Here is an 11,371-nt window from a genome sequence, read left to right as displayed (position 1 = left end):
GAAGGAAGGAAGGAAGGAAGGAAGGAAGGAAGGAAGGAAGGAAGGAAAGAGAAAAAGCAGGACATAAGGAAAAGGAAAGAAACATAAGGAAATATGAACGAAAATTTGTCCTTACCATCATGATTAGGATTCCCTAGGGTCCATGGTTCATCTGAATCAAAATGAGTGTCTCCCCCAATTCCTGGTCCAGGGAAGTAGGCATGTGCCAAAAAGCCTCCCTCTCCATCAAAGGGAGAACTGTCTCCATGAAAACCTGATGCAAAAATGATTGTTATGTCCACATCCCTTTTGCCATTTTCTAATTCACTGTAGGGAACTTCTTCAAATGTCAGAGGAGTCACATTCTGCCATACATCAAAGGCACGGCGAATAGCTTTACGTGTTTCAGGATCTCCTACTTTGGGAGTAACGTTCTTTATGCTGAAATTGAAAAGATAAAAAGAAGGAAAAAATGAGTAGAAAAGCATTGTTTCTTTTATCTTAATTTCTACATTCCTACAGAAACTGATATAACTAATGATGACAACAAAACTTCAATTGAGTGAGGGAATAAAATCTTATTTTAAAAGGCAAGATAATATATTAATCTCTATTTGTAAACGCTGGATCCCATCATAGTTTAGCCATATAATTGTCAGCAGTATAATATTTATCCACCAAGTCTCCACTTGGGAAATTATTCTCTGTAGTATACTTGACAGTGTAAAGAGTGAATCAATGAGCTACTTTACCTCTTTAGCCACAAAAGGAAGTAAGCCCTGACAAGTGATCACATGTCATCTTAATCAATTCCAGCTGAAATCAAAATAGAAATTTCTTTGTTCTATAATTATTGTTAAAATAATATTGCACTATGCCCATTAGACACTTCTAAATAAGGTCTTAAGGACAGTTTTAGACTTTTCTTTATCATCAAACATTTAGTTTCCAAAGTTAATTCTTAATTTAAAACAAAAAGAAATACCTCATCCATATTACTGTTGCTGAGGTTCTTTTGTAGTCTCATTAAGTACTTTGTGCCTTCTTGCAAAAATGAAGTAGCAAGAGTGGTCATTTGTCAAAAACAATTTCTTCAAACTTTTGTTAGCCCCAACTCTTAATTGCAACACAATAACAAATATACCTCCAAAATCTTTACTTCCTTTGGTATTCATTGCACATAGATATTTTAATGTCTTTCCTTTGTTAAATAAAAATAGTTGGGGGTGGGAGAAAGCTAATATGTAGTACTTTGAGCAAAATGAAATCAGACTAATGATCTCATTAAAAGGGCTCCAAATCCCCCTATACAAAAAGAAAAGTGAACACTGGTCTCTCATTCTGTAATTCCTGTTATGTATCTGAGGTCTGTCAATTCTCCTTAGCTCAAGGGTGTAATTTGAAGATCTTCCCTGTCCCTTAATAGGTACAGGGAATATGAAGATCTCTCCTGCCCCTTAATGGGCCTCACTTGGAGTTCAACAAGAGAAGCTTGCTTAGGGGAGGTTTGTTTCTCAGGATTGTCTAAACCTTTTTTTATTTTGTAAATAGACAATGGGTTACAAAGTTTGTGATGTCCTCTGACAAAGAAGAATGTTCTCTCTCTCTGTTTCTCTCTCTATCTCTATATACATACATGCATACATATGTACGTACGTACTCTGAGGTGAGGTTTTGCTTTGGTGTTCACTTATGGGAAAAGTGTGATTTGGCCAGATGACACTCGGGGTAGCCATTGAGCCCTCCTTTCCCAATCACTTCCCCCTCCCCCTCCCGCCCCAGCCCTGGGTTTGAAAACCCAGAAGTTGGTGCTTCTCTCTCTGGTAACTATGTGGGCATGTAATGATCAGATGGCTAAAAGCCCTGTTTGATGATCTGTTGAACTGAGTTATTTTCTCTGTCTGTATTTTTTGTCTGTTTGTAATTTGTTTGTATTTTCTGAAGTTCAGGGTGCTGACTTTTTCCTCTGAACTAAGTGAATGATACAAAAAACCTTTTTAGCTTTTCTTAAATGGCTTTACTTTTGTGAAATCCCATCATATATATGTATGTATGTGTGTGTCTGTGTGTGTTTAATTAAAGATTGTTGACCCCTTTAAAGTTGTTTTCCTTTAGGAAAGAAAATCAAAGAACCTATGCTAGCAGCCATCCTAGGTAATTGCTGTTACAAAGGGCTAGAGCAGACAATCACAACACAGCTACACTCACAACATAATTGGCTAAATTAAAAAAAAATACATTAAGATTTTAAGAGAGTAAATATTAAGCAGTGTGGGTTTTTTTTTCCTAAGATAATTTTTTTTTGGCCTTTTTGGAGGGGCAAATGGGGCTAAGTGACTTACCTGAGGGCACATGGCTAGTAAGTGTTAAGTGTCTGAGTTCGTATTTGAACTCAGGTCCTCCTGACTTCAGGGCCATTGCTCTATTAACTGTGCCACCTAGCCACCCCCTAAGATGAATTTTTATTTTTTTCCTGTTTGACTCAATAAATTTTACCCCTAAAAGAATTCTTTATGTATATATGTCCAATTCTTAGGAAAATGTGTTCACAACTAGAAATCATTTATTTTTTTTTTGGGGGGGGAGGAGTTGTGGCAGTACGACATATGTACACAATGAAGAGTAGAATGGAAAGCTGTAAAAAACATGAATGTGAGTGGTACCAGAGTAGCCCAATAGTATAATTTTCTACTAAAACTAAATTATTGACTTTTCTTTCACTTTGACATTTTTTTTCCTGATCCTCTGACTGCTAATACATTTTAGCTTTAACTTTGTCTGAGATGATGATTACTACACCTGCTTTTTTTCCCTAATAAATTCTATTCCTGATCTTCATTTTATGTTAGTGTGTATCTTTTATTTCCTATCCCTCCTGACTGCTCTACTTTACTTCTATCCACTACGTTATCTTCCTATTACTTAACATACCTCCGGCAAAGATCTCTCCCTTATCCTCTCCCAACCTTTCCCTCTAGCCTTTTATGTATTTCTGAATTTAGAAGGCATATATATATATGCATATATATGTACACACATATATGTACATACATATTTGTATGTACATGTAAATGCATGTGTGTGTGTGTGTATATATATATATATATATATATATATATATATATATATATAAAATGTAGTTCCCTCTTTAATACACTCCTGATAAGAGTAGGGTTCCAGAACTACTAGTCCTCCTCCCCCATCTAATTCTTGTATGTATGTCAGTTCTTCCTCTCACACCTAAGTTGTATAAGATAATTACTTCTTTTAGCTTTTCCTAAATGGTTTTATTTTTTTGGAATCACATCATACTGAGGTCTACACACCAGTCTTTCTTCTGAACTACCCAATTACTAATAACAATCAGACATATATATTATACTTCTTCATATAAAAAGCAAATAGTCTGCTCTTATTAAATCCTTTGCAATTAGTTTCTGAGGTATAAACTATATTTCTTTTGGATTTTGTATGTCAAATTTTCTATTAAGTTCAGGTTTTTTTGCAACAGGATCCTAAAAGTGTGTCAATTCATTTAATGTCCTTTTTTCATTTTTCTACTCAGAATTATGCTTACTTTGGTGGGTATGATATTTTTGGCCAGAACCCCAGTTCTTTTGCTCTTAGGTGTGCCAAGACTTGTGGTCTTTTAGTGTCACAGCTGCTAAGTCTTTTATGATTCTAACAGTGACTGCCATATTTGAATTATTTTTTCCTTGTTGCTCATAATGTTTTCTCTTTGAGCTGGGGGTTTTGGAATTTGCCTATGATATTCCTGTAGGTTTTTCTCATTAGATCTCTTTCAGGTAGTTATTGGTGGATTTTTTTTGTCTTTCTACTTTCCCCTCTTTTTCTAATGATTCAGGACAATTTTCTTTAATTATTTTTTGTATTTATTTAGTATTTAATTTTTCCCCAGTTACATGTAAACAACAATTTTTACCATTTGTTTTTCAGACTTTGTGTTCCAAATTCTCTCCCTTCCTCCCTCCCCACCCCACCAATTGAGAAGGCAAGAAATTCCATATGTGTAGTCATGCAAAACATACAATCGTCATGTTGTGAAAGAAAACATAGATTAAAAAAACTCAAGAAGAATAAAGTAGAAAAAAAAAGTTGGTAAATCTGTATTCAGATACCATCAATCTAATCTAATAGGTACAGTATGTGGTAGTTCTTCAGAATTATTTTAACTTGCATTTCTCCAATCAATAGAGAATGACATTTTTTTTAATATGGCTATAAATAACTTTAATTACTTCATCTGAAAACTGACTTGCCTAGGGTCACACAGATAGTAAGTGTCAAATGTCTGAAAACGAATTTGAACTCAGATCCTCCTGACTCCAAGTCCAGTGCTTTCAATAGGGTTATAGGTTGTTTTTGGACCCTGATTTTGCCATTCAGTGTAGTGACTGTTTATTCCAAGCTTTGCATCATCTTCCAACTTGATGTAACCCACTTCTTATAAATTTATTGAAGATACTGATAAAATAGTACAAAGTACAGCATTCAGCACAGTGCCCTAGAAAAGGAGTTCAAGGTGCCAGTAAGTCTTTAAAAATGGAATCACTAACAACTGAATCCAGCCATTCAAATAGTTCTAAATCCATCTAGCTTCATTATTATTTAGTCAACATTGGTTCATCTTTTCACTAAGAATAGTATTAAATGTTGTTAAATGATCTCTTAACATGAATGTAAATACTAACTGCAAAATTACTCTTATCAAACTTATTGTGGCGCGATCTGTTTTAAATAAACCTATTCTGGCTCTTAGTAATTACCATTTACTTTTCAAGATATTCATTAATCATCTCTGTAATTATGTAATTTAGATTTTATTTCAATTTTATCTTTATACTACTTCACTCACTAATTAGAACTAATGTGAATTGAATTTTTTTGTTCTTCTATATCTGATAAAATGAAATTGAATGCATGATCTCTAGAAAAATAATTATTTTATTTTATATAATCTTAGGCTTTCCTCAAGTAGTTAGAATATATTTGTTTCTATTTTTATTTTGGCAACTTCAGGTAATTATAATATAAAAATCTATAAAAATATAGTTGTTATGACCATTGTTTATAATTCTCATAAAATAAAATTTGTAATCCTTATAAGATCATTGTTTATAATCCTTAAAAGATGATAGTTTGTCACAATTCTTCATTAGTATATTAATTTGCAGTGCAATCACATTACTGATACAGATGAAGGTTGCCCAATTGTAGAAGATAATTGTGTATTAGCAACCTTTATTTGTTTGTAACACAAAGAAATCCAAGGTAGGACCAAACCATTTTTGTAATTGTTTTTTAATGACAGATTTTTGGCAATTACAAAATTTTTATCTTTATTATTTGAACCCATAATAAGGTAAATACATTATAACCCATTGCTTTTATGTAGAGTTTTGCAAATGTAAGAATTCCAATTCCTAATTCTCTATTGAAAATAAGACTTAAAAATGAGGGTTTTTTTTCATACTTTTATCAGTAATCAGGAAACTCACAAGTCACCACTAAGGAAGAAAAAGAGTAATTTAATTTAAAAAAGAACAGATAAATACAAGCTATAACAAAGAAAAAAAAGTTTTTTCTCTATCTAATAGCACTACAGAAAATAATCAGATTAAGTAAAAACTCCAGATAAATAATATTTAAAAGAGCAAAACAAAACTTTCATTTATATGTAAGAACATTATCGTTCTTAGAAACTAAATTCCTTGCAGTATATTTCTTTGACTTCACATCAAGTGAATTCATAGCTACCAATTACTTTTAGCAATCTTCACTAAAGTATAATACTATCCTTAAAATGGTGTTCTTCAAATGTCTGGGTCAAGGCATGATCCAATGTGTGTAATCAAAGAGTAGAAAAAGGGGTTGCATTTCATATTCTCTGATGTAGTCTAATCTGAGACACAAATCTAACACAACCACAAATTCCTATCTCCTAACACTCCTCCTTTCTGCTCAATCCCACTCCTGTGCAGCATACCATTCTTCTCCCTTCTGAGTCTAATACCAGTCTCTTCCACTAGTTAAAGATTATTAACAAGGGGAAGCCAGGTGGCACAGTGAGTAAGAGTGCCAGCCCTGGCATTGAGAGACCCAGGATCAGCTCCGGCCTCAGATACTTGGCACCCACACAAAATAACTGGAGTGTAACCATGAGCAAGTTACTTACCCCCAACTGCTCTGAAAAAAAGATTATTGACTACCTAGACATGCAAAGCAGGACACATATCAATAGAAAATAATTTGCTACCTCCATAAGAGCCCCTTGTTTGTGAGATCTCTTTATAGTTGCCACAGGCATTTCCTTGGAGGAGAGGCTCCATGTTCTCAGCAGTTAGCCCCACTTTCTGAATTTTCATTGGTAGTAGGACAAAAGTAGTTGTCAACAATGGCCAAGAATAGTTGGCTTGTGATCTATATTATAAAGATGATTGCATCGTCTTCCCCAAAAACTCATCTTCCTTAAAAAACCTCTATGTTTAGGGCACTACTATCATTCTTCAAATTCTTTTTTTTAATAACATTTATTTTTTTATTATTTTGTAGTGGGTTTTCTTTCCATTGACATTCTGCTGGTCATGGTGCACATTATTCTCCTAACTCTACTTACTTAGGATTATAATTTTAGTGTCATCTTTGCCACCTTATTTGCCACCATCTCACATATCAAATCAATTACCAATCGATCACTCAATAAGAACCTATCACTTACCAAGCACTGTGCTTCACAGGTATAAAATAGAAAGAATTAAATAATTCCTGCTCTTAAGGAAATTACATTCTTTCAGAGAAGCTTGTTGTTTCTGCCTGCATAGTATCTATTCAATCTGTGTCACTTGCTCTCTTCTTACAGCCACTACCCAATCTCTTGATCATCTCTTGCTTGGACTATATATAGCAGCTGCCTGTTTGGCATAATTGACTCAAATCTCTCTCTTCCTCAGTCAAGTCACACAACTGCCAAAGTGATTTTCCTTAGTGAAACTCTACACATGCCATTATGTTAGTAAAAAAATCTTCAATGACAAATCAATTTGTGTATCTGACAAAAGCAGTTATAAAACTGAGACAGAGAGAAATTATTCGCCCAGGGTCACACAGGTGGAAAATGCTTGAGGCAGGATTGAAACTCTGGGCTTTCTTCCTCTAGAATCTAACAATCTATTTGCTATTGAATCTTGCCTCAAAAAATGCTAACTAAATACAGAAATAGTCAATGTTGGGTGGATTGTAAGACAGGGACATTAATGCATTGTTGGTGGAATTGTAAATTAGTACAACCATTTTGGCAAGCAAATTGGAATAATATAAAGTGGATAAAAAGTTCATGCCCTTTGATGCAAGGATGCCACTACTAGGCATTCCCAAGGGTGTTAATGGCAAAAAGAAAAGTTCCATTTGAACCAAAATATTTCTAAAACCTTTCTCTTTTGGTGGCAAGGAGAAACAAAGATATATAATAATGGAGAAATGGTTAAGAAAAAATTTGTGGTAAATGAATATAATGGAATATTACCATGATAGGATGAACATGATAAATAAAATGATAAACATGGCATGAAAAGTCTTACATGATTACATGCAGACTGAGCTAATAATCAGAGTCAGGAAAATAATATGCACAATATTAAAAAAAAATAAATGGAAAGAACACCAACCATTAAACATTGAAATTAATGTTGCAAAATTTAAAAGAAATAAGAAATATGAAAGGACACCTCCACCAAATTCTTTGCAGAAGTGTGGAACAGGAATATTCATGAACTATTAGACATGATGACAAGGTTGTTTTAGGCATTGATGAATTTTACTGATTTTTTCCCATCATATCCCTTTCATTTCTTTTAAAAATATACTTGATTATAAGCTATGCTCTCTGGGGATATGTAAGGGAGACAGAAAGAATCTAGGCTATATTCAAAAAAAATATATATATATATATCAGTATTTTAAAGTAAAATAATTTTAATAGCTTGCTATTATTTTGAGGAACCAATATAATTTCTTTTTCACACTTTTGGAATTTCAATTCTTGATGAAAAAAGAGCCTATACATGATCTTTCAAGAAAATATTAAACAAAAAAATACCTGCCCTGATATTCTAGAGAATAAAGTAAAAATTGAAAGAATCTACTAATCACCACCTCAAAAAGATCCCAAAATAAAAACTCCCAGGAATATTATAGCCACATTTCAGAATGCCTAGGTCAAAGAGAAAATATTGCAGGCAGCCAGAATGAAATAATTCAAGAAAGATTACTTAGCATTTAGCACTGATATATTAAAGGATTGGAGGATTTGGAATATATTCCAGAGGCAAAGCATTTAGTATTACAACCAAGAATAACCTACCTAGAAAAACTGAGTATAATCCTTCAAGGGGAAAAAATAGATATTCAATGAAATAGAAGACTTTCAAGCATTCCTGATGAAAAGATAAGAGCTGAATAGAAAATCTGACATACAACCACAAGACGTAAGAGAAGCATAAAAATATAAATAGGAAAGAGAAGTCATAAAGGATTCAATAAGGTTAAATTATTTGAATTCTGATATGGGAAGAATATACCTGTAATACCTAAGAACGTTCTCATTATTAAGGCATTTAGAAAGAGTATACATAGACAGAGGCCACAGGTGTGAGTTGAATATGATGGAATGATATCTTAAAAATATTTAGGAATGAGAATGAGGAATGCAATTAAAGAAGCAGAAAGGGACAGATAAAATGAAGTAAATTATCTCACACAAAAGAGGCAAGAAAAGACTTTTACAATTCAGGGGAAGGTCTGGGGGAAGTCCTTAAACTTTACTCTCATTGAAGCTGGTTCAAAAAGGGTACTCAGTTGGGTATGAAAATGCATCTTCCCCTACAAGAAAGTAGGAGTGTAAGGGAAAAAGAGAAGGGGGGAGGGGAATGGTACAAAGGAGGGCATATGGAGAGAAGAGGTAGTCAGAAGCAAAACACTTTTTGAGGATGAACAGGTTGAAAGGAGAGAGAGAATAGGATAAACATGGGGAAAATAGGATAGAGGGAAATAAAAAATAATCATATTTGTGAAAAAATTATTTTGAGTTTCTATGACAAAGGTCTCATTTCTCAAATATATAGAGAACTCAAGTCAAATTTATATATAAAAAAGAGTCATTGCCCAAATGATATATGGTCAACAGATATTAGTAGGCAGTTTTCAGATAAAGTAACCAAAGCTATTTATAGCCATATGAAAAAATGCTCTAAATAACTATTGATTAGAGAAGTACAAATTAAAACAACTCTATCAAATTGACTAAGAGAACAGGAAAATGACAAATAATTAACAGGCATATGGGAAAACTGAAACACTAATCTACTTGTGGTGGAGTTGTGAACTAATTCAACCATACTGGAATGCAATTTGGAGCGATGACCAAAGGTTATAAAACTGAACATACCCTTTGACCCAGAAATACTACTAATACAGCTATATCCCATTAGATTAAAAAAAAACACAGAAAAATAACCTATATGTAAAAAAAAACTATATATAGCAGCTCTTTTATGGTGGCAAAAAATTGACAATTGAGGGGATGCCCATCAATTGGGAAATGACTGAAAAAATTGTTTTCTATAATGGTGATGGAATACTGTTGTATTCTATGACAAGCAGGATTTTCTCAGAAAAATATGGAAACACTTACATGGACTGATACAATGTGAAATGAACTAAAACAGGAGAACATTGTGCATAGAAATAGCAATATTGTATGATTACCAACTATGAATTACTTGGCTATTTTCAGTAATACAATGTTCTGAGACATTTCTGAAGGATTTCTAATGAAAGGTGATGTCCATCTCCAGAGAAAGAATTTAATAGTGTCTGAATACAGATTGAAGTATATTTCTTAAACTTTCTTTTTCCTTTTTTTAAATATCAGTGATTTTTAAAAATCCCACTTAATTGTATCATTTTATTGTGTTTTTTTTTCCTTTTTGGTCTGTGTTTTCTTTTGCAACATATCTAATATATAAATATGTTTAGCCTGACTGCACATATATCAGAATGTTTGCCTTCTCAATAAAGAAGAGAAAGATGAGAGAGGGAAAGTATTTGGGATTCAATATTTTTTTAAATATGAATGTTAAAATTTATTTTACATGTAATTGGGGAAAAGAAAATATTAAATAAATATGTTTTTATTTTAAAAAAATCAGCACTGAGAGGTTGACTTGCCAAAGTACATGTTAGAGGATGGAGTTGAATCCAAGTATTTCTGTATCTTGAACCTTTTTTTTTTTTAAAACAAACATTATTATAGGCTGCTTATGGATGTCAATTTAATTCAGTTCAATCAAATCACCATTTCTCAAGTTCCTACAGAACACAGAACAGTCTAGTAAAAATATAAAACACATACAGAGATTACTATATGTGATAGATGAATTAGTGATGTACAAAACAAAGTGCTATGTAGAATCCAAGGATGGAAAATGTCACTATATGAAAGGAATGAATACCATCAAGGAAATAGCTTACTGACTAGCTAATCTGGGTGCAGAATAAGTGTTATCACGTATATCCTGTGTTGAAGTGATAGGCAAATGCTGGGAAAGTTTCTAGGTTGAGAAGTATCTGAGTTGCTCTTTAAAGAACAGATCACATTATTTTATAGAAATGGATTCTCTATTTTACCTGAAAAAAAAAAACTGTTGTTGGATAATATGTCATCTGACATACTTATTTTCTTTTTTTATAAATGCAAGGACCTTGATTTGTCTCTATTTTGTATCTCTCCTAACAATAAGTATAGTGCTCTATATCTACACAGTAGATACCAATAAAAGTTTGTTGAGTTAATTTACTGAATTCCATTCTAATGCCTTCAGAAAAAAATATAACTAATCATATATACAATCAGTTATTCTGTGGTAATTAACTTGTAGGTACTATAGAAGGCTGAGTTGTAAAATAGATAGATTGCTAGACTTGGAGTGTGGAAGCCTTTAGTTAGAAACCTGCCTCATACACTTACTAGTATATATATACACACTTAACCTCTCAGCCTCAGTTTCCTCAATTGTAAAATTAGGATAAGTATACCACCTACATCAAAGAGTCATTGTGAGAATTGAATAATTGTAAAATGCTTTCTAAATCTTAATTATGCACATATTGGTCATTATTTTATTTAATGCTGGCTGCACAAAGAGAACTATTGTATTTTTAAATTTGAAGGGTACCACAATCATATTTGCATTTCTCAAGCTGAATCCATGGAAAACAAAAGAAAAAGTGTTAAAAATTCACAAAGGTTAGATTTCAAGGGGGATTTGAAACATCTATCTGGAGAATATATGTCATGGCTATGATTATGTAAGGT

General features: G+C 32.8%; 1 protein-coding gene and 1 long non-coding RNA gene across 3 annotated transcripts in view; one reads left to right on the top strand and one right to left on the bottom strand.

The window, feature by feature from the left end:
- LOC138160145 (uncharacterized) overlaps positions 1-11,371 on the top strand; it is a 440,030-nt gene that overhangs the window by 9,336 nt on the left and 419,323 nt on the right. The gene's annotated exons all lie outside the window — the stretch shown is intronic.
- Positions 1-11,371, bottom strand: part of MMP16 (matrix metallopeptidase 16) — a 433,355-nt gene that overhangs the window by 185,001 nt on the left and 236,983 nt on the right. For both annotated transcript variants that reach the window (XR_011168087.1, XM_069086690.1), the window contains exon 4: positions 116-420. Coding sequence is in view for 1 of the 2 variants with exons in the window: in XM_069086690.1 (XP_068942791.1) it covers positions 116-420 (305 nt within the window). In the remaining variant the exon portion in view is untranslated. The remainder of the gene's footprint in view (positions 1-115; positions 421-11,371) is intronic.

The sequence above is a fragment of the Petaurus breviceps genome, unplaced genomic scaffold (assembly GCF_028583685.1).
Source record: "Petaurus breviceps papuanus isolate PSGF00001 unplaced genomic scaffold, PetGlider_PUasm1.0 179, whole genome shotgun sequence".
NCBI lineage: Eukaryota > Metazoa > Chordata > Mammalia > Diprotodontia > Petauridae > Petaurus > Petaurus breviceps.
This window is presented reverse-complemented; position numbering and strand designations above follow the sequence as displayed.